This window comes from Pelobates fuscus, chromosome 7 (genome assembly GCF_036172605.1).
Source record: "Pelobates fuscus isolate aPelFus1 chromosome 7, aPelFus1.pri, whole genome shotgun sequence".
NCBI classification, from domain to species: Eukaryota; Metazoa; Chordata; class Amphibia; order Anura; family Pelobatidae; genus Pelobates; species Pelobates fuscus.
The window spans coordinates 94,446,514-94,470,348 of record NC_086323.1 but is presented as its reverse complement, the minus strand read 5'-3'; the positions used below and the strand labels follow the sequence as shown (position 1 = coordinate 94,470,348).

Here is a 23,835-nt window from a genome sequence, read left to right as displayed (position 1 = left end):
TGTCACCCATTCCCTCCCTCACTCTGTCACTAATCACCCCCTCACTCTGTCACTAGTCACCCTCTCCCCCACTCTGTCACTAGTCACCCCCTTCCTCACTCTGTCACTAGTCACCCACTACCTCCCTCACTCTGTCACTAGTCACCCCCTCTCTCACTCTGTCACCAGTCATCCCTTCCTTCCCTCACTCTGTCACCAGTCATCCCCTCACTCTGTCACCAGTCACCCCTTCCTTCCCTCACAGTGACAGAGTTAGGGAGGGAGTGACTAGTGACAGAGGGAGGGAGGGGGTGACACAGTGACAGAGTGAGGAGGTGACTAGTGAGAGTGAGGGAGGGGGTGACTAGTGAGGGAGGAGGTGACTAGTGACAGAGCGGGTGACACAGTGACAGAGTTAGGGAGGGAGTGACTAGTGACAGAGAGAGGGATGGGGTGACTAGTGACAGTCACCCCCTCCCTCACTCTGTCACTAGTCACTACCTCACTCTGTCACCAGTCATCCCCTCACTCTGTCACCAGTCATCCCCTCACTGTCACCAGTCATCCCTTCCCTCCCTCACTTTGCCACCAGTCATCCCTTCCCTCCCTCACTTTGCCACTAGTCATCTCTTCCCTCCCTCACTCTGCCACTAGTCACCCATTCTCTCACTCTGTCACTAGTCACCCCCTCTCCCTCCCTCTGTCACTAGTCACCCACTCCCTCACTCTGTCACCAGTCACCCCCCTCACTGTGTCTCCCACTCACTCTGCCACCACTCAACCCCTCCCTCACTCTGCCACCAGGTACCCCCTCAATCTGCCACCTGTCACAACCCCCCACACTCTTCCACCTGTCACCTTCTCCCTCACACACTCTGTCACCTGTCACATATGCATTCACACTGACACTATATACAAAAAATGCACATGTAGTCATCCAGACATGCACAAGTGCATTCACACAGACTCAAATACAAACATGCATTAATACACAGGTCTTCACAATATACACATCCAAAGGAATGCCGTATTATGAGTTATATTTAACATTTATTTAATGCACATATATTTGGCCTTCAAAGGGCCTGGGATCTAATTTTGCCCGGGGGCCCCAAAGACTCTCAGTCCGCCCCTGACTCAGACACTACCTAAGGAAGGTGGAAGAAGGTACAGAATCCCAGGTTGTGAATAGAAGGGGGGGTCAACAATGAGGAAACATAAGAAGCAGAGTCAAAACAGAAAGTCTGTAAACTATTATCCAGGACACAAAGAACATGAAAAGAGGTTAAAAAAAGAAACAAACGGTGGGAGACTGGAAATTACTTAGTAACAGGAACAAAAAATAGAGCATCTGTGCAGTGAACAGTCAGTATCTTGGGTTTTTAAAGGATAGGTTATTGTGATGATCGATATGGAACTACATCAAATGTACACCTGTTTACTCATAAGCCATGTCCTAGTCAAACCCACCACAGGTGGGGGCATCACATAGTGTAAGGTAGGAGGTGGACTGTTGTTCTGCTGGTGACATGATTGAGGAAGACCACGCTGCCACTCCCTATCCGTATACTCCTTTTAATTTTAGGTAATATATAGATATGTAGGGTCAATATTACATGGCTTGGGGGAAATATCACAATAGAAATATTTTTTTGTTGCCCAGATCTGCTGACGAGCTTGTGCAACGCATTACAATACACTGTGTGCCACATATCTCACTATGTTGTGTTTTCACAATTTTATAGGGTGCCCCAGGCGATCAAGCAGGAGAAATACAAGGTCTGCCAGTAAGTTTTTGTTTTGTTTTGTGTTCATTCTCCATTTTTTTTTAAATCCATGGATCCATTTTTCAAAATAGTTTGCATAGGATTTTTACAATTGTGAACCCACACAAGTAATGTGCTTTGTTTCAGGGAGAGAAAGGAGACAGAGGGGTACCTGGTGTAAGAGGAGATAAGGTAAAGAGACAATACAAATGTGTTATTGTACAATGTCAATATACTGTAAATTGTATGTTTATCTTTATTAAACCTAGTCTGATTTTCTCCTTATTCTACTGTTATCTGATTTCACTGATGACCCATATATAATTAGTCATCTGAATATGCATAGGCCATAATGGAACTGAAAATGTTCTACATCCTTTCAGTTTTACCTCATTTAGTGGCTAAATGTATATTTCTGTTCTAACGGTGGATGTGTCCATTCAAAAGCCATAACTTGTGTATTTAGTCTAAACTTCTTAACAGCCAGGAGAGGGAAGTGGGCATCCATTTAAATAGAGTTTAGCCACAAGTCAGATGTTTAATAATTTATGGAAAGTTGTTACGGCTGGCAGAAACAACTAATCACGAGGTTGATTAATATATTAATAGATGCATGCATTTTAAACTGAGCATGGATTGTGGATTGTTTCTGAAATAAGCGAGCATTTATTCATTTATTTATTCATTTAACAGGGAGAGTCTGGTAAAAAAGGAGAGACTGGCGATCCAGGTGAAGATGTGAGTTACTAAAATAATTGTGAGACACACTACCTGCATCTTCAATAATGACATTATTGGCAGCTGACATATTCTATCACACTTGTGTCTGCTAGAGAACAAACTGTCCGCTAACGAGCATCCATAGAAAAGTATTGAAACTAACATTTGGACTGTTTGCTTGCTCCTAAGCCTAGGAAAGAGGTCATTACAACACAGATAATGTATTCTAAAACATCATGTTGTTTTTTGTTTTTAGGGTGCCAAAGGTCCCCCTGGTCCTAGGGGTGAAAAGGTAAGTCTCTGATTCTGTAATCTTGTTACCCAACTTTCTTGGCTAATGTTGAGAACATGAATTGAAAAAAATATATCCGGTTTTAACATTTTAGGGTGCAACTGGAGTAGGCTTGCCTGGACCTCCAGGACAAATTGGACCCCAAGGTTTAAAGGTAAACTTCCCCTTGTAGATGCATGTATCTATGAGTCTCTCTGTGATCTTTTCAACCCTCATTGTTTCCATTATCCTTACTTTTTCTCATACCACAAATCCCACGGTGGTACTACTGTATTATAAAATTATACTGCATCAGAACACTGCAGAATAAATGTAATCACAATGTAGTAGACCTGCTACATGTATCCTTAGGCTGTTATAGATTGACTTGAACATAAAATGAAGTTAGGCACACACTACTTTTGTTGCTAATAATTATGACCTTGAGTTAATAAACTTTCCAAATGATTCAATACTTTTAGAAAAGCTTTCCAAAATAAATTCTGCAAAAATGTCCATACACTTTTATGGTAACTTCTGCAGATACGTTATTTACACTGTATTACTAACAGTATTGAATTATTTGGGAACCTTATTAATTCGAGGCTTGTAGTTCTCTAAAAAGTTTTGCAGTTTATGATGATTTTGTAATCTGTACACAGATTTGTTTGTGGATTTGCACCAACAGTATAATACAATTCATGAACAACAACAATAATAATAATCAACACAGCTTCTACATTTTCCAGTGCTTTATGGTCAGTCTTGACAATGCTGATGTGTTCCCAATGTTGGTGGAGGTTCTTGGTGCTTGCCGACAATCACTACCATTACCTCCTCCATCCTCCAAGGTCTTGCATGCAAGCTTTGCACAAAGTGCACAAAATGTGTTTAGGGATAACATGGTTTAGAATTTGATAATTAGTTTACATAATTTTGTTTTTCAGGGAGACGTTGGTTTGCCAGGGTCCCCGGGACCACCAGGCCTGCAAGGAATTGCAGGTCCATCTGGTCAACCTGGATTACGAGGAGAACTTGGACTGGCTGGCCCCCCTGGACCACCCGGAGAGAGGGTATGGGTGAAATAAGTCCTTCATATGAGCAACTCACACTGTGAGCCATAAACATAGAGTGGATTCTTGGAAATATAAGCAATATTAAATTCACTTTGAACTTCTGTTCTCCAGTCATATTCTGTTTTGTAATGAATTCACATGTAAAAAAATAAATTTAAAAAAAACATATATCTTTTACAGGGTCAAAATGGATTCCCTGGCAGAGAAGGAAATTCAGGACCGCCAGGACCTCCTGGTGCTTCTGGCCCACTGGTGAGTAATTCAGTCTAATCCACTTTTCACCATGCAGATTTTTTTTCAATTTTTATAATTAAGTTTCATAAATTCACTGAAAGATAAAATACAAAATTTTAAAACCATGTCTACCATAAGAGTTATTATTTCTTAACCATAGTAGAACTGACTGAATTGTACCTAGACCTCAAGATGCAGTTTTCATTTATACTGGGACATAGTTGTTATTAGAGCCTTCCGAAGGAAAAGAGGAATTTAGGTAGCGCATTTTATTTGTTGGATATATTGGATGCCACAATGGTTACTTTGATTACCATTTTATCTTACAAGGTCTATTCTCTTCTGAATTTGCTTAGCATTTAACTTGAACAACTTGCCATAGACACTTTCTTGGAAAATGATCCAAGGCAGAGTAAATAGACGTTGTCTGAATCATTACTTTGTTACAATTCTTAGATATATCAATCTCAAGGCATCTGGTAATTTTATGATGGATAAATTAAGATTTGACTACTGATATAGCTGCGAAAAATACAGTTTTTCAACTGAACTGAAAAGAATTGAATTAAATATACATACGGAGTATTTAGATAACCAAAGGTTAACTTATCCTCGACTGACTTTGTTGTATCTCAATTGACCAGACAGAAAAGACTAGAAACAAATATAAGTTTCTTTGGGTCTATTACAAAAACTCATATTTATATTTTTTATTACATTTTGTTCAAGGGGCCTCTGGGACCATCTGGACTTAAGGGTGATAAGGTATGTTCAGACTACATGTGATTGAAGAATAAAGAATGATGTCATCTAAAAATACAATGTATATAAAACATATGTTAAGAGAGGCATAATATACAATAAATGGTATAATAATATAATTACAACTGGTTACAACTGGTTATTGTTTTTTTTAAATTTAAAGCAGAAAATGTACTTTCTATTTTAGTGCACAGAGATCAACTGTCTAGTTTTGCCCTTTTGTACATAGTCCAGTTTCCACAAATTTATTTTTATGACCTTATCATTCATACAAGTAACAGTTATTCTATACAACTCCATAATACTGTGCTTTGTCGTTCCCTATAGGGAGATCCAGGAATAGGCCAGATTGGCCTCCGTGGAGAACGGGGAGATCCAGGCCCAAGGGTATGTACATTGAGTTCTATCATGCTGTCCAAGATGTGAATCTGTATGTTTCCATAGCAAGCCAGGAAGATGGTCAAGCGCTGTGGTCTCTAAACAATGGCTTGTGGCCAATTGGAATCTAGAGATTTATTTAAGCAAATTTGGTTTACATTTTGCAGATTAATTTCCAACTTCAACAGAAAATTAATTATTTAACAAATAAACCCAGAAATATTTATGATCAGTGAAAAATGCATAACTTTCTCTTGTAACCTCTTGACTTTCTTTTTATTTTGTTATATTAGGGTGAGGAAGGCCGTCCAGGGTTAGAAGGAGACCGTGGACCTCCAGTAAGTTTCGATCTTTATATGCAGTGATTTATTTATTAGTCTGTTTGTTTGTTACATGGACAATAAATTACTCACCTGTTCTGCAGTTTGCTCTCATAGTTTGTGCCATGTGTTCACTGCTTGTCATATCTTCTGTTTAACTGTTTTATTGCATGGACGCATTACACGTTTACGCTTTTCTTAAGACTAGATTTTATAGAAGAGATTTTATTGAATTATTTTAAAATAACTGTTCACAATTTCTTGTTTCAGGGGCCTTCTGGAAACAGAGGAGAACGAGGAGACAAGGTTAGCTTCCTAAAACAAGTATTCAACGTAGATACTTTATCTGCCCATTCAATTAAAATCCCAAGAATATGTCCATTAACATTAAAACGCTAAGAATCTGCCCATTCACTGTAAAATCGTAAGAATTTGTCAATATATCTTAATAATCTGCCCCTTCACTGTGATATCATGAAAATGTGCCCCTTACTACTGATAGTCTTTCTATTCCCCTCAAGACTGAGAAGTTGCCCGCTGGCCTAAAGTAAGGGGGCAATACTTGGGACTAAAAACCTGAGATTGAATGTTCCTTGGTATATTCATTGTTCGTGGACTTTGCTGAAGTTTATAAATAAAGGATGTTAAAGCATGAGTGGGAAATGTGAGAAAATCTGTGAAAGAATTAGTGCTAAGCTAAGTAAAAAAGTGACTGTGTTTACTCTTTTTCCTGTGTTTATAGGGAGACTCGGGTCCAATGGGAGTAAAAGGAGACAAGGTGAGTAATAAACTGTACACACTATTCATTACAAACCATTATTTCTAAACCTATTAGTAGTTAGTGCAGGAGTATAATATGTCTATCTCTATCTCACACTGTACAGGGGGATACGCTGACCATTGAAGGACCATCTGGTCCGAAAGGAAATAAGGGCGAGCTGGTATGTTAAATAATGTCAGTGAACTTGAGGTATCTGACCTGTGATAGACCGACAGACAGAAATTATGTTCCATTGTAGGTTTTTGTCCTGCCTACATATTTACCGTTGTCTGATTGATAACTCCCTACCAATGAGATAAATGTGTCGCTCCACATCTTCTTGTTGTGTAAGCATGGCTTGTCATTCTGTTTTAAGAGAAAGTGGTGGCTATGTCTGGAACAAAATTCCAAATTGGAGCAACCCGTAGGAATTTCATTGGTGTCCTTTATAACTTTCACTCCCAATTGCTCCTCACCATAACCCGCAACGAGTAAAGCAATCTAAATATTTTCTGGAAATCTCTTGTTGTTTTTTACTTTTCAGGGAGAAAGAGGAGTTAAAGGTTCAGAAGGTGAAAAGGGTGACAAAGGAGACCAGGGTCTGAGCGGAGAAAAGGTAAACGGCTATTTTACCAAAAGCTGAATTTTATACTGTGTGGCCTCTAAAACTATAGGATCCCTATGCTGAAAAGTAGCAATGAACCAAGACATTGAAAGCCCCTACCTGTGAGAGGCACTGGTATAGTTTCCCTGCCAAACTGCATTATAACCTGCAGCAGGAGAGACGCCAGGGAGTGTTAAAACAAAGTTGATACTGCACCTGCTGAAATGTAGTTAATTGTTGTCTAGAGTGTCCCAGCATGGCTTCCCTTTTTACATACGTGCCGGACATTCACTGATAGAAGTTAGATAATTGCGCTGACCTGTAAAGGCATTTTCCATCATCCCCACTAATAAATGTTTAAATGCATGGTTGTGAATGACTACATGTATATGTGTAATGTCTGTAAATGCATTTTGTGCATATATGTGTGCATGTGAAATGCATGTATTGCAGGTAAACTGCTTCAGAGAAGGAAGGGGTTGACAATTGTAGGATGTTTCTCCAGGTGCATTTGTAGGATGTTTCACTCAGCCAATCAGCAGTGCCCCTGCTCGGTGGTACTCCCTGAATCTGAAAATTGCTGCCAGGGAAGGAGTGGACTTCGCCACTGGTGGTAACTGTGGGGTTAAACTGTTCGTGAACGACTTAACTCCTTGGTGTAAGAGTACCTAAATGGGCATCCTGGAACCATAACAACGTCCTTTAAATAAAGTTGTTTTGGTGCCTGGAGTGTTACTTTAACAGTGACCTTCACTTTGAATTAATTTTGAATTCTTAAGAATTCTCATTTTAGTAAATAACCCTGTTATTGGCTCAGTGGTCTGAGATGGGACAAACCGACTATAAACAGTGTTATGCTGCAGGATAAAGAGACGCACAACACAGACAGCAGGACAAGCTAATTTTACTGATATACATTTCAAGTGTCAAGTTTAACCCCTTAAGGACCAAACTTCTGGAATAAAAGGGAATCATGACGTGTCACACACATCGTGTGTCCTTAAGGGGTTAAAGGCAGAGGACATGAACTAGGCCAAAACTTGTTTTAGAACTGAAGTTGGATGGGCAGTCATGGATATATGCCATAAGTAAAAGAAAAGGAACATTAATCCTGCTACCATTCCACTTTGCCATTTTATACACAGCCATAATCAGCCTGTTGGTAAATCTCAGGTTGGTTGTCCCTCTACAATGCCCGTATGGATCATAACTGTGCTGAAAAATCATTAAATTATTATATCCAATGATGTACGTGTGACTTGTATGTGACTTCCAGACATGTGATAAACTATATTTATCCTTTTCTCAACAGGGAGGCAAAGGTGACCCTGGAGATAAAGGTGCCACTGGTTTTATTGGAGCACGAGGTCCCAGCGGTCAAAAGGTAATAATCAATGGAGACAAAGATATCTTGACAAGAGCGATGCTAAAACTTTTAGCGTAACAACAGTAACCAAGTAAGATGTAGTTTGGTTGGGACCGTCCTGAAAGAGGGTCCAGTGGGCTACCCTCTTTATACTGTATGCTATTTAGCAGGTCTCTTGACACCTTTTATTCCTGTGTGTCCAACATGTCCAACAAGTGTACAGAGGAATATGCTGGTGTTTTATGAATACAAATATTGCCAGATCTTATCTCACTCCTACAGAGTCACCCCTTGGAGTGACTGTAGAATGTACAATGAACCCAAATACCGTTGGCTTAGTTAATTTAATTCTTATACAAAATTCTTCTGCTTGTAAATATTGATAGCATTTTACGAGGTGGTGCATGTAATAAACTGAACAAAAAAAAACACTGCTAATATTTGCTGATTGTGTTGTCTGCTGCCAGATTATGTAGAGAATCATATAACCAATTTATACTTATTTTATAGGGAGAATCCGGTGAACCTGGCTTACCTGGAGAGTCTGTAAGTACCTCTGCTTTCCCATCATTACCTATTGCAGGACTTATCATATTGCATGATTTGATGCTTTTTATGTTCCAATTTCAGGGGCTGCCTGGCAAAGATGGCATTCTTGGAGGACGTGGAGAAAAAGGAGACCCTGGTTTTAATGGACAGAGGGGAGCAAAGGTGACGATCTTGCTTCTGTCACTTGACTGGTGCTCACAGAAAATCACAGCTAAAAATAGCAAACAATTGAAAGTATTATAATTTGAGTTATGCAATATAAAATTCTTCTTTGTATCCTTAAGATGCTGAGAAAATCTGCAAATTGACTTACTGGGGTACAACACATCAATACTACCAGGGAGATATTGTATCTATAGGATAAAAAAACTAGTCCTAAGAATTTGTTTCATTTGCTTAGATGGTATAAAGGAAACGGTTCTAAACAAGAAAATGAATCATGGGAAGAATTATTTTGTCATGATAACGATCTAGACTTCTTCCAGTCCCTGTTGTATGTCTGTGTAATTGATGGGCTGTTTTGGGTAGCTGCTAGTATACCTATAAAGAAGGACAAAACATAGTGCAAATATTACTACAGAACTATTTAAAACTTTCAGTGGTTAATATGCACTCACATATTCCAGAAAAGTTAAGCGTGTTATGGGTGCCTCCCCTTGATGGAAATGGGGTTTTTTTTTTGTCTTTTTGATTTTCCCTCCTCAAGTGATAGCCAATATGGGATCCAGGTCAGCCAAAGATTCCAAGGAAACAGCACCCAAAACGGAATACTCCAAAGCCTGACAGTCAGGCTTCAATTGATATCCGAGTCCGCTATTACATGGTGGAACGCACGGCCATGTTTTTTCTCGAGCGTGGAACGCATAGTGATCACATGACGAGGTATTTCACCACGTGACACACGCGTAACGTATGACGTACGCGGAAGTGGCAAAACACCTCAACGGACCCGGTTTTTTCATTCTCGGCGAAGTGGACACACCTGAGAGAAGAAAAAAGTGGACAAATCAGAGCTGGAAGATGAGAAGACACCCACTATTCCACCAATGACTTTAAGGGATTAGCCCTATATAAGATGTTTTATTTGTTAGCTTGTTAGGGTGCTGTTTTTACTTGATGTACCTGTTATTGGATGATTATTGAAAGAGGTCCCTGAGGAAGTCCTGTTTTGTATAAGGACGAAACGCGTAGGACCAATACCTTTTATCTACATTTGTTTTTATTATTTTATTTCATTTTGTACACCCTCTTAAAACCTTTGTAAGTGAATAAATTGCCTTTGGAGTATTCCGTTTTGGTTGCGGTTTCCTTGGAATCTTTGGCTGACCTGGATTCCATATTGGCTATCACTTGAGGAGGGAAAATCAAAAAGACAAAAAAAAAAAAACATTTCCATCAAGGGGAGGCACCCATAACACGCTTAACTTTTCTGGAATATGTGAGTGCATATTAACCACTGAAAGTTTTAAATAGTTCTGTAGCAATATTTGCACTATGTTTTGTCCTTCTTTATAGGTATACTTGCAGCTGCCCAAAATAGCCCATTAATTACACAGTTCTGTTATACGGTTATCAGCTGGGAGATAACCCTGGGAAGCAGTGTACCTATCAGCTAAGTTTTTGTTATTATATATTTTTTTTTTTTTCACGGGTGTCCGTGTGCTTGTTACCTGTTGTATGTCTCTCAATTATTATTGCATCTTATAACCAAAATCATATCTGTTTTCACAATTATGATGTAAAAACATTGTACATTAAACACTGTTCATTGAATGTGGATTTTTAGGGAGACCGTGGTATAAAAGGACTTTGTGGACAAGATGGTGAGAAAGGTGACAAGGTAAGAAATGAAAAAAGTTAAATAAGTGCAATGTAAATGTTAAAGGGACTCTGTAGGCCTTATCGAAATGGTCTAGGTGCTGTGCCCCTGTCGTTTTACCCTGCAATGTTAAACATCGCCACTTTATAGACTCAGACTCAGTTCTTCGAAAAAATGCATCTCACAGAGAGCATTTGATTGGACAAACATAGCGTATTGCTGCGCGTGCCCATTTCATCCCCAATGCTTCTTAATGAGAAGTATTATATAGGACAAGAACGCAGCAGAAATGTCTTAGTACTGGAAACAAGGTAACTTAGGTAAGTGAACTTTATCAAACTGAACTCTTTCACCAGCAAAGGGGGTGGACAGAGGTCGCAGCAATCGAATGGAATTTGCAGTACAGAAAAAAAAGGATTGTTATTTCCGGCCCTACGGGTTTTCTTTAATGATGAATGTCAGAGTGTACTCTTTTAATATAAAATATAGGAGGGAAAAACATTGATTTGATATTGTTTAGTTGTGAAGAGTTTACCTATCTGCCTATTCCTCTTTGGCTGAATAGTTTTAAAAAACAAGTTCACAAAAAGCTAAAATAATTACATTCCCAATATATTAGAAATATATATATATATTGTGAATATGCCAGTGCAAATTAAGGCCTTCCTAAACCATCCTAAATACATGGTATAATTCAAGATAAATTCTTGGAACGGACTGGGAACTGGGCACCCTTGAAATGTTATAACATGCCTTTGTGCTTAATTCTCAGACAAGTTAACAGTACCTTACAGACCTGCTCTTAGTGTCCAGGGAAGCTATTTTCTGCTTCCATAAAGTGAATGTAGAATTATCTGTACTTTTACAGCCACTTTTAAATGATCCCACATTTATACATTATTCCATTCTTGGCTGTCAATATTGCAAAATTAACTCTGCGTGAAAAACTTTTTCTCTACGTAATGGAACCTGACTTTAATGAGGTCTTTATCAGGTAGAAGATTTTGTAATGGGGAAATTTCACTAAAAGAAACAATTTAATGATTTGTGTAAGCAATTATCTTATTTATGCTTTTGAATAAAGCATATTTGGGGGGGGGGGGGGGGAGTTCACTTATATTTCTGTAGAACTTCTCCTTTAAATAATATCTGCAAAGGGGTTTGTCCATCTTGTCAAACTTTGTAGGACTCAAAAAAATGGCTGCACAGAAAGCTCATAGAAGCAACACAGCAGGAATTAGTTAGACAAATGCATTAGATTGCAGTTACTACTTTCATATGTGAAGGGATTAAATAGACAGACACTTACCATCTTTACCATACGTTTATAGTGTGTACCATTAATCTCTTATCCTCTCCCTGGTTGCATTTAAAGTTAGTTCCAGTGTAGATGTTCTTGTAAATAAAATATAATTTTCTTAGCGCTTTTTCTATTTTTAGGGTGATATTGGCATGCATGGCCGTCACGGAGTTCCTGGAAGAAAGGGTGATGCGGTAAGTGGACTCATTCACAATGGGCACCACAGTGGATGCTTGACAATGGCATTATATAATAACAAATAGTTAAGTATCAATGTAAAATATAATAAATAGTACAAATATTCACCATATGGGTTATTTCAATAAATCAGGACTTGTGGTGAATTGGCAAGGGAATTGTACATTTTAGGCCAAAATAGAAAACATCAAGTTGCTCAATTTTTCCAGCTTGGCAATTTTTGCTCTAAATTCCTTTTTCGTTTCTCCACAAATTTGTATTTTGTAAGTACATTATATGACTATACTCAATTGTGCATTACCTGCACAAATTAATGACCTGCTTGAAAAATAATTGTGAGAACTTGAAGACCACATTGTTCATTGTATCACCACATATTACGATGTAGTTATTTGTGTTTACTCGGTCTGTAGGGTGAACCTGGAATTCCGGGACACGCGGGTTTGCCTGGGAAGGAGGGACTTCCAGGAGCCAAGGTAAAGAGATATACTTACCATTCATCATGACTTAAGAGGGCTATGAAAGATGGGTAGTATTTGGAACAGCAAATGAGTGATGCTGCTGTGTTCTGTTGTAAAGAGTTGGGATGAAGATCTTGTTAGAAAAATAGAAATGTAGATTGCAATGTTCATGGCTTGAAACTTCACACGTTTAATTTATTTCGTCACATAGGGTGATCGAGGTATGGAAGGATTACAAGGAATTAAAGGAGACCAAGGTGAAAAGGGAGATAGAGTAAGTATTTCCACGTAGGTCAATGTGATATCCACAGCCAGAAACTGACCATGCCACTAAGTAGTCGTAAGAATAATATATTAATTTTCTTAATTGCTGGCTGACCTAGTTTTGAAGCATTGTAGCAATCTGTCTTATTCAGGAGTCAACAGCACTCTATTTAAAAAAAAAAAAAAAAACACTGAAATTTCGTTAACATTAGATTTGTGCATAGTGAAAAAAAATTTGGTTACGGGATGGATGAATTTCGAACATATGGCTGTTTGGCTTGTCTGATTTTATTAACAAAAATACAATTTGGGAAGGAACTCATTCATACCAAAAGGCTGCAAATATCGGACAATCAGTGTACTGCAAAATACATACATAATATAAATATTATGTATATATTTTTTCGTGCACTGATAGGAACATTTCTCGACATTTGGTTCATGGATCAAGTAAGAAAAAGTAACCAAATACAGAAGAACAGAGGAGCAGTAACAACAATCTATATTTTTAAATATATATTATATATTTATTAAATATATATATATATTATTTTTTACATCTTTATTACTGTTTCTACCGTTTCTCCTTTTTTTTCCTCTCTATTGGTCACGTCTCACTTGATCTGTGAATGAAATCAACATTTAGTGACTGTCTTAGCCATTAATCATCTCTTTTCCTGTCAATCATTTATTTATTTTTTTGTCATGGGTAGAATTCCGAATCAAAAGGATCAAAACAAACCCCAACACATTAGAGTCAACTAGTTTGAAGCGTTCATCTATATATTTTTACACAGAATTATTTATGGATTTTATCATTACTAGCATTATCTTTACATTGACGTTAAACTCTTTAATCATTCATTTTCAGGGTGTTGTTGGATCAGTTGGCCCTGCAGGCCCTAGAGGAAACGATGGACCGGCTGGACCTGCTGGAAGTCCTGGTCTTGTGGGTTCTAAAGGCCCTGAAGGTCTTCAGGGGCAGAAGGTATGTACACACATTATTGATCCTGTAAAAAGAGTAAACTTATACATCATGCAATAATATTCACCCACATTTAGTTTCTTTTTTTATATGCTAAATCCATGTTAATTGAAGTTCACATTTTATAACCGGCAACGCAAATATTACATTGCTACCAGTCACAATGCATTCATATCAATATGATAAACCATCAAAAGCTGGAATATTTACTGTATATACAGTATCTAGTTATTCTCAGGTTGAGACACATATAATACTGCAAACAGACACTTGTACTAGCAGACAATGACATTTTATAAGTTGGTATACACTATGCTACCCTAGCTCTTTTCTTTTTGCAGGGTGAAAGAGGTCCACCTGGGGAAGCTATTGTAGGACCACGTGGACTTCCTGGCATTCCCGGGGAACGAGGAGACCAGGTGAGATTACATTTTACAAAACCTTATGAATATAGTCTTTCTTTTGGCAGCAAAGGTATCAATGTTCCTAGTTATGATGATTTTATATGTTGGTATATAATTTTAAAGTAAGAAAAGGTGGATTATTGAGGCTTTATATTTAGTTCAAAAGCTTTCAAAATGTTATCTGCAGGCCACAAATAGTTCAAATATTGTTACAATATGGTCCTCTCATTAAAATGTTGGTTTATATAATTATATAATATGCATCTACTTCTCAAATATATAAGTGAGAGTTGGAAGTAACAGATTCTCAAAATGTAATTTTATATTTTATATTAAATTTTTTGTTGTGCTTATATTTTTATTGCACATCTAAACAGACCGGCTTCTGAAGGTTAAGTGCAACACCATGTAGGCAGCCGCTTAAAACCAGATAACTTCCTAATAGAGATGTCCCGAACTGTTCGCCGGCGAACATAGCTTGTTCGCGGTCGCCGCGGCGGGCGAACATATGCGATGTTCGTTACGCCCCCTCTTCGTCATGGAGGTGGGAGGATCTGGGAGGGAGGGTCTGCTGCTGATTGGCTGGAATGTGTCTGCTGACTGTGAGGTACAGGGTCAAAGTTTACTCAATGATGACGAATAGGGGGCGGACTGAACATCGCATATGTTCGCCCGCCGCGGCGACCGCGAACAAGCTATGTTCGCTGGCGAACAGTTCCCAGTGAACTGTTCGGGACATCTATACTTCCTAATCCTTAAAGTAACAACCAAATAAATGCATATAGAAAACCCTACATGAATCAGATGGCGCCACAACACCAGTGTTAATAAATGGTAAAATTACCAATTTGGCATGAAGATATCACTTTAAAATGGGTATTCTCCGATATAAAAATAAATGCGAAAAGTGATCGTACTTCAATTTAATCAATAACTAAAAAAAAAAAACCTTTTAGAAAACATACACACAAGCGCAATGGCACTTATATAATGAATGTGCATAGAAAGCAATGCCAACAAGAGTTCAATCCCACCGGGCGTATAAGGGACTACAGACATTATACGCCCAGTAAAGTCCCAATGTGCATGTCCAGTTCCTCTCCAAAACCATGGGGTCTTTGCTCAATGTGTTTCATTCTATATTCGGACTTCCTGAGGACTGGCACCTGTTGGAGAATATGTTTTATTTATTAATGTGCCATTGTGTTTTTAATAGGTTTTTTATGTTATTGATTAAATTGAATATTATACTATAGTACCATACTATATTATGATCACTTTTTCCATTTATTTTTACATATGAGAACACCTCCATTTTAAAGTGATAATCTCATACCAAAGTGGTATTGACACTGGTGTTGTAGCGCCATTTATTGCATATAGAGTTTTCTATTTGCATTTATTTGGTTTATATTTTTAATTACATAGAATGGAATGGAGGGTGTTGTTTAATGTGCTAAACAAAAAGGACATCAGGTAGGTCCATTGACAATTCTTTGGAGATGTCCTACTTCCTTTTCTTATGGAAAAAGCCTGGGAGAGTTTCTGGATGGGAGTTGCAAGATTGGTTTGCAAAATTAGAGGCAAAATCTGAAGAATCCAGCATAATGTGAGTGGAAAAATCCCAATTTCTTTTTTTTTCATTCTTTTTTTTTTTTTTTTTTTAAGACATGGCCAAATAGTGGCTAAGTAAAACATCCCTCTTTTTGAGCCATTTCCCAGGAGAGTGACAATAATCTATAATATCTTGGGCTTCTAGATATGATCCCAGAACTCTTTTTATGATTTAAAAAATATATAACAACCAATGATTTAGAACAATCTTCATAGAAGCTTTTATATATATATATATATATATATATATATACGTGAGAGAAAATCCAAAATGAAAATATAACAAAATTAAAGGATGTCCTCAGAATATCTATAACTTGTCACCCTTTGCCTGCATGGTTGACTGCATTCCATAGTATTCCATAGAAATTAGAGTGCTTGGAGGTTATAGTCCAGAAAGGTCTCCCACTCCCAAAGGTATGCGGCAACCAAAACACCAGAATCTGACATGAGCAAAATTGTAGAGTTAAATAGTCTGTCATGGATGGAGATACCTAACATCCTGTTCCAGCAATGGAGGCACAAATACTTGGATGGACCTACATCTCCTCCTCACCAAGTGTCCTCTTTGCTCTGCTCCAAAAAATGGTTATTCGTTGGAATCCAGGAGACAGACCATGCAAATGCACATTTAGATTTAAAAAATCAAGTAGGGGACATTTTTCCAGATTGGATACTTTGCCCTAAAATGTCCAATTTTCCTGTTGATTACCAACTATTCATGGCTTGTTTGAATAAACTAATTCTAAATATGTTTGGGGATAGCTCATTGTGGAGGAGGACTTTCCAGTGGCAATTACTATGGCCAGTTAGAATGGGTAAGTATGTTATCTATATAAGGTGTTTTATTCATATGGGCTAACTATTAAATCTGTGATTGCATATACTGAATCCATTAAATGATTTGTAGATTGTAATGGAACTCTATCCATCATATGATCTTTATGTAATCTACTTACTATCATTGACATCTACTCTCTACCATAACATTCAGTTTGTACCAAAAAATAAAACAGGACAAAGAACACAGAGCAATTGCCATCTCAGCATCATGGTAAATGGGTTTCTTCTACCTTTTAGAAAGGAGGATATGGAAATGTCCAAACCAAAATCGCAGAACATGTTAACATAGTCCTATAGAGGTTAAAACTCTGTAATTTGTAGTCTCCATGCACTAACACTTCGATCACTGGAAGCTATGATAAACATTAACTCTAAGCTATTGCGATAGAGAACAGAGGAGGATAAAGGAGGCATTATATCCATCTATCTTTAAATCTGTCTCATCATTTCTTTATAGGGTCATGTTGGACCTGATGGTAACAAAGGAGACAAGGGGTCTCCAGGTATGACGGTGAGTTGAAGTCTACTTCTTGTTATAAATTAATAGATATAGATAGATGGATAGACAGATTAATGATAGAAAGTTGTTAATTATTTTCCTGCAGCTGTTAATTAATGTCCTATTTATGATTTTTTGTTTAGTTTTTTCATGTTTATGAAATACTTTCAATAATAATGTCCTATGTCAATTTGATTTGAAAGTGAAACATGGTGGCTTTAGAGAAGGAGTTCAGATACTGTGACATGCATCTTTAATGGTGCATTACATGTTACCCACATTCTGGGTGCATTTTAAACAATTGTTTTTTTAATTTGTGTTTTATTAGAGTTTGAATACTCAGAATACAACTTTGCCATGGTATGACAGTAATAACATGGTTATAACAACACTAATCATCTGTTAGGACTGCAATGTTGGATATTTAGCAATCAATTAAGAGTAGTGACTAATAGCAATCGGTATTAAAGAACATAATACAGTAACCTAATCTATAGACCATAAACAGTAACATTGTGGAGGCAGGAGGATCAGCGTTTGCAGCAAGTGCTCCGTGTTTGGTTTGGCTTGCTCTGTAGCTTGACGGCTGTGAGAAGTCCAAAGAAAAGGAGTACGGCAGCTACATAACAGAGCCTAGAAGTGTCTCTTTGACAGTGTCGGCACATATAAGCTTTTCTTCCGCCTCTGGTTGCTTTTGGGGTTACACTGCAACAGATTGCCTTAATCCCTGTGTTCAATCTCGTCTGCCCCTGGTAAGTTCAACTGCCAGAGGAACCTCATATGGTCATCTGTGGAGGACAGGGTAAGCATCTGGATTCCCCATGGTACCACCAGGGATCCATCCGCCCCCCATCGATATGTGACTTTTGTGTCCCTTAGTTATTTGCCAATTTGTGCCAGCTGTCTCCATTTCGCAAGCGCTGCGAATGCGAGATCCCCATATATGGCCACAGTGCTACCCTCCATTTGCCCTCCATTTGCACAGTGCCCAGGTCTCTGAAGCGGGACATGATAGCGGAGCGGGTCGCCACGTCCTTCGTGACAGCTATAGTGTCTCTGGGTGCGTCTCCTGGAGCTGTTGCAGTTTTGCGGATGATTCTTCCTCCGATTCTGAGTCGGGATACTGGGCCCCAGCTTCCGCCAGAGGCGAAGTAAGACTCCCCCTGTCATCCTGGGAGTCTCCTGAGGCCTCCTCCTCACTGGTGGCAGCGGGCGACATCTTGGTGGGAGCCGGTGGAGTAGGCCACACAAATGAGAGCCGAATATCGGTCATTTTGGGTGCATCTAGAAGGCGACATTTTTTTATTTTGTGCCCAATTGATGTCTCTGTGCGGGAGGCATATGTGTGGCCATTTATGGGAGCTGTTGCCGGGTTATTGGCTTACTTTATCAGGCGCTGATACGGAGCTCCACGTACATGCGTCTTGCTAGCAAGGAAGTCGTCCACGCCCCCCTTAAACAAATTTTATTTGGCAAAAGCAAAAAAAATAGAACAATGTCTTTTCCAACATGTTTTTTTGGAAGGGTTGCTCTTTTTCTGACTTTCAATAACCTTTCATTATTATCTCTTTAAATAACCTTTAATTACAAAATAGTACAAAAATAACAGCCTATTTATTTCTGTATACTATCTTATCTGTGTTAAAATGTGTTATGTACATCAGGAATATTCCATTGATTTCCATAGTCACTAGTCATTTAGAAAGTTGCCTCGGAAATGGATTTTGCAGCACTCACAATATCTTGAAGGGTTAAAGGGAGAATTTAAGGTCTTACTCGCTGAACTTGAAACAATCTATGAGTCAGATATACTTTCAGTTCAGTAACTCTGGCTATAAATATATAATCATCTTTGGAATCACTTTGAATTCTCACTTTAGTAAATGACCTTGTTGATTTTTTTTTTTATATTATAATTCTCCAAAATATTTCATTCCCATATCAAGTTCAGAAAAAAATGGCATTTACTATTTTCTCCAGGAAGAAGAAATTCGAGGTTTTGTCAAACAAGAAATGAGCCAACATTGTGGTGAGTTTAATAACCCGGTTTTTCAGTCATGATACAAAGAGTGTTTGGACTTTGCTTTCTGATTTTGAATGGTTTGACAAAAAAGAGTGCTCTCCCAGGACATAAAGCTTGGTCCCTGTGCTGGTGGTCAGCTAAAGATCTAGTGAACATCTGCGTTGACCTATTCAACTTGGAATGGCAATGGTAGGACAGAAGAGTTTGCCCAAATCTCCAGCACTCTCAGCATTTCCTCATTAGCCACATAATGGCTAATTAGCCATAAGCCACTTTCTAGTGCTGATGTTTCAGAACATAGCTTATGTCTGCAATATTAACAATGATCTTTAACCATTCCACGCTTACCTCCTAAGACAAGCCATGTTTTGTTATAAGCCCTCCCCATTAATACACTACACTGGTTTGGTGGAAATCAGTATGTTCTGATCGCTACAGAAGATAAGGTAAATAGAACTGAGATTTCAAAAGCAGGCTTTCCATGTTCTGCTGGGCTACAAATCCCACAATTATCTGTTTGCCATTGGCCAGCAGCCCTTCTTCTGAATCTAGCAGAACATGCTCCAAAATCAATAAAGTAAATCAATAGAGAGGGAGTTAATGGCACAAATATATTCACATGGTTACATAGTAACCTGGATTGAAAAAAAAAAGTCAATCAAGTTCAGCCTTGAAACCTATTCTTTATGCTGTTGATCCAAAAGAAGGCAGACAAATCCAACTGTAGCCATTTCTAATTATGCCATAAAAAGGGAATAACTCTTCAAGAAGCAGCTGACAGACAACACTAGGGTAATTGCATCAAGCTGAAGGAATGGCTCAATTAGTAGGTTTCATAATGTTATTCATGCAGGTTTGATTCTCATCAAGTTTGACAAAGACTCGAAAGGGTTGAAAGTGTTGTCAGGTCATATCATGGTGACTGATAGAGGTGCACAAAACTCTTTAAAAGCAATTAATATATGTGTGTGTGTGTGTACATTTTTATTTTTTCAATTCTCATGAAGCTAAATTGAATAACCTCTGATGATGCATTGTGCGGCTTATAAATTGTATATATTACTTTTTTAAATAAAAAAAAAACACATTCTAAGGAATCTGAGCATCTTTTACAGCATATTTCTTTGCAATATAATTTAACCCCTTAAGGACACATGACATGTGTGACATGTCATGATTCCCTTTTATTCCAGAAGTTTGGTCCTTAAGGGGTTAAGATGTGCAGATTTTGGTAGTGTCCATGACAAATAGGAGAAAATTCAATTTCTTTTAAAAAATCTAAACATTTTTCAAACGATTAGTAGCTCACTTGGTAATGAAGAACAGACCTGTATTGCCAAATAGGATAGCAAACTGCGTCGGGAGAGAGGGCAATGAAATGGAAAAGGAAGTGAACCGTGCTGCCTACATTTTATAGAAAACGTAAACATTTTACACAGTTATTCAATCAGATGTTTAGTAAAATGGAACTCTAACATGATGCTTTTTCTTTTCTTCTTGCAGCCTGCGGAGGTCAGTTGAAATTTCATGTAACTCCTGTGGGTAACTTCACAAAAGCATTAGAGTACATGTGTTCAATCAGCTGGTTATATAGGTTAAAACAAATCCTGTAAGCTTGCAACATTCTAAATGAGCCTAGGTCTTATATAAAAGGATGGGTCCCAGTAAGTTACATTGTTTGTATATTTTACATGGGACCCTGCAGAATATTGACCCTCTTGACCATCATGAGATGATTTTAGTGCCTGGACCCAGAAGTGCCACTGTCTGCAACATTCAGCTCCCCAATATAAGTTCTACATTGGTGTTCGGTTCAGTATGGAAGTGAGTTACGGACATCATCAGAGAAATTCCTCTTTAAGGAAGAAAAAAAAAAAAAGACAACCACTTTGTACTGGATCCATGAATCCTGAATTTGGATTCATATCCATAATTGTCTATAACATTTTTAGAGATACATTTATTAGTTCATTCCTTCTTATGATGTAAAATGCAACCTTAATGGTCCTGCCTGAGTTAAGCTGAAGCAGGCCAGTAGAAGTATTGAGTAGGGTCTGGGTTGATGTGGACTGTCAGTGGTAGTAAACGCATTGTATTGACATCTGCATTCACATTGACCTAGTTTTCTTCTGTCATCTAATTCATTGACTTAACCCATCACATCATAAAAAATTACAAGGTAAGTTCTTTGGCAAGACTTCGATTTCTTCAGAACCCAGGAGAAAAAACATACAGTGAAGAAAATATATTGTTGTCTTTGCTGATCCAAGAGCCAATGTATTTATTTTGTGTGTATTTAATTTTTTGTCGTGAAATATTTCAAACCTCAGTGCAGTAAATGTTTTCAGAGTAAGCAATGAAAATGTGTTTTTCAACCAAAGTTACCTTTGATGCCTAATTAGAACTCAATCTTTTATTTTGTGGTTTTGCCTGCTACCTCTTGCGCATGGACTGTATTTACTGTCCATTTCTTACTAACGTCTCTGTGAACGCATTTTCATTGCCTGTATAAAGAATACCTTGCAAGTTGAACTCTGTTTTGATGCAGTCTTTGTCCTGATCCAATAAGTTAATTGAATTATTATTATTATTTTTTATAAAAGATAACACTTTATAGCCTTTATTTAATATTGTTGGATACATTTTTCAAATTGTTTAATATATTTAGATAAACTTAAAAAATATATATATATATATATATAATAAATAGCTTGGCACTCTCCTTAACAGCGTTATAAATATATATCTGCCTGGGTGCCATCCAGATTGCGTCCAATATATAAACAAAGAAGGATCCAGAATGCACTCGCAGGACTTTGCCAAAAAAAAATAATGTGATTTATTTAAGTAATGTGCATACAGCAAACAAAAACATGCACATTACTTAAATAAATCACATTATTTTTGGCAAAGTCCTGCGAGTGCATCCTGGATCGTTCTTTGTTTGTTTATATATATATATAACTTTCCACGTGTCCTGCACTCACTGCTCCCGGTCTTGTTAATGCCTCGGTGCAAACTCCGACCATAAGCATATATAGGTTCTTGTTGAAGTGCACTCACAGGACTCAATAATATTTCTAATCGTGCTGTTTATTCAAGCATCAAGTAATACAAAGAAGTGTCGACGTTTCAGTCCTTGCCGGACTTTTTTCAAGGTCTTTTTTCAAAAGTCCGGCAAGGACTGAAACGTCGACACTTCTTTGTATTACTTGATGCTTGAATAAACAGCACGATTAGAAATATCATTGAGTCCTGTGAGTGCACTTCAACAAGAACATATATATAAATTCATTATATTAAATAATTTTAAAAGTTTATTTTAAAAAAAATAATTATTTGAATAGTTAATCCAACAAATAAATCAATGCCTGTGTTTGAAGGATCTTATATGCTGGTGATTATTATTTTTAATTTTACTCAAAATATTTTGATGTGTATTAAAAATGTCTTAATTTACAAACACAGGAGCGTTTCAACCTAAACCAATAATTGTGGAGATTTGACAAATTTTAGGCCAACAGTTGAAGAAGCTTAAAATTGACTTTTTCTTTGCCAATGCTCCTATTTCCCTTTTCCGTGCTCTACAACCCAGTGTGTAATGTATAATCCCAAAGGTAGTACTTATGGAATGTTGGTTTGTGTGGAATTACTCCCCTGTATATGAAATATCAGAAATATTTGTTCTTTTTGCACATTACTGTTATATTATTACTGTATCACTTTTTAATGTTATTGCGTGTGGATGTTTTTCATGAAGAATATCAGTTGGCAAGTTTATTCTAAATGAAGCATTGAATTGACAAAAGGTATCAAGGCCTCGATTTAATATTGTTAGATAAGCTTTTGAAATTATTTAATATTATAGGTTAACCTTTTAAGATTTAATTTTTATTCATTTTTTTAAATGCAATATCACATTCTTAAATATTTTGATATATTTTTGTGTGTGTGTATATATATATATATATATATATATATATATATATAAATTATATTTATATTTTGAAAAAAGGTATTTTTAAAAGTTTTTCCAAATATATTAAATAGTTTGAAGCTTTTTCAAGAATATTAAATCGTGGCCCATATTAAATTGGGGTCTAAGTAAAACTTCTGTCTATGAATCATGATATTTCCAATTCATGATGTCTGTGCTGTTAAAATCCTAAAGTTTACATATTTTATCTTCATTGAATATTCCTTGGTAGGTCTCAAGGGAAATTTATAAAAACCTGTCATCAAAATACTCATTCCTATGTAGTCATATTTGCTATTCCGCTTACAACTAAAAGTCAACTTGGATAAGGGTGCATTGGCACTCGCTTTTACAAAATTGTTTACAGTTGAGTACAAGGAAGGGCTAACTGAGTGGCCACTGATTGGTTGGGAATTTAACTAAATACACAATAGCAGAATTGACAACATTCCCCAAGTCAGCTATGTCTTCAAATTGGCTCATTTAGTCCTAAATCATGAGATTCATGTTGAATTACTGGCAACACACACTTTAGTGAATATGCCTGTCAAAGTTTGTACGCCTCTGCTGGAGAATGAGCAATGAAATCCATTTGGGGACCAAATGAGCACGTATCTCTTGTTTGGGGTTAACTAGTTACTTTGCATGATGCTGTAATACTGTG

At 37.4% G+C, this 23,835-nt stretch overlaps 1 protein-coding gene across 2 annotated transcripts in view; it reads left to right on the top strand.

Moving 5' to 3' along the window:
• Positions 1-21,061, top strand: part of COL7A1 (collagen type VII alpha 1 chain) — a 193,817-nt gene extending 172,756 nt beyond the window's left edge. For both annotated transcript variants that reach the window (XM_063426212.1, XM_063426213.1), the window contains exons 91-116: positions 1,725-1,766; positions 1,893-1,937; positions 2,439-2,483; positions 2,722-2,757; positions 2,852-2,911; positions 3,684-3,809; positions 3,993-4,064; positions 4,776-4,811; positions 5,136-5,195; positions 5,480-5,524; positions 5,777-5,812; positions 6,249-6,284; positions 6,391-6,447; positions 6,811-6,882; positions 8,183-8,254; positions 8,747-8,782; positions 8,867-8,947; positions 10,572-10,625; positions 12,045-12,098; positions 12,516-12,578; positions 12,775-12,837; positions 13,699-13,815; positions 14,154-14,231; positions 17,131-17,184; positions 19,153-19,201; positions 20,699-21,061. In XM_063426212.1, coding sequence (XP_063282282.1) covers positions 1,725-1,766; positions 1,893-1,937; positions 2,439-2,483; positions 2,722-2,757; positions 2,852-2,911; positions 3,684-3,809; positions 3,993-4,064; positions 4,776-4,811; positions 5,136-5,195; positions 5,480-5,524; positions 5,777-5,812; positions 6,249-6,284; positions 6,391-6,447; positions 6,811-6,882; positions 8,183-8,254; positions 8,747-8,782; positions 8,867-8,947; positions 10,572-10,625; positions 12,045-12,098; positions 12,516-12,578; positions 12,775-12,837; positions 13,699-13,815; positions 14,154-14,231; positions 17,131-17,184; positions 19,153-19,201; positions 20,699-20,808 — 1,599 coding nt within the window. In that variant the 3' untranslated portion in view covers positions 20,809-21,061. The remainder of the gene's footprint in view (positions 1-1,724; positions 1,767-1,892; positions 1,938-2,438; positions 2,484-2,721; positions 2,758-2,851; positions 2,912-3,683; positions 3,810-3,992; positions 4,065-4,775; positions 4,812-5,135; positions 5,196-5,479; positions 5,525-5,776; positions 5,813-6,248; positions 6,285-6,390; positions 6,448-6,810; positions 6,883-8,182; positions 8,255-8,746; positions 8,783-8,866; positions 8,948-10,571; positions 10,626-12,044; positions 12,099-12,515; positions 12,579-12,774; positions 12,838-13,698; positions 13,816-14,153; positions 14,232-17,130; positions 17,185-19,152; positions 19,202-20,698) is intronic.
• The last annotated feature ends 2,774 nt before the right edge of the window (positions 21,062-23,835 follow it).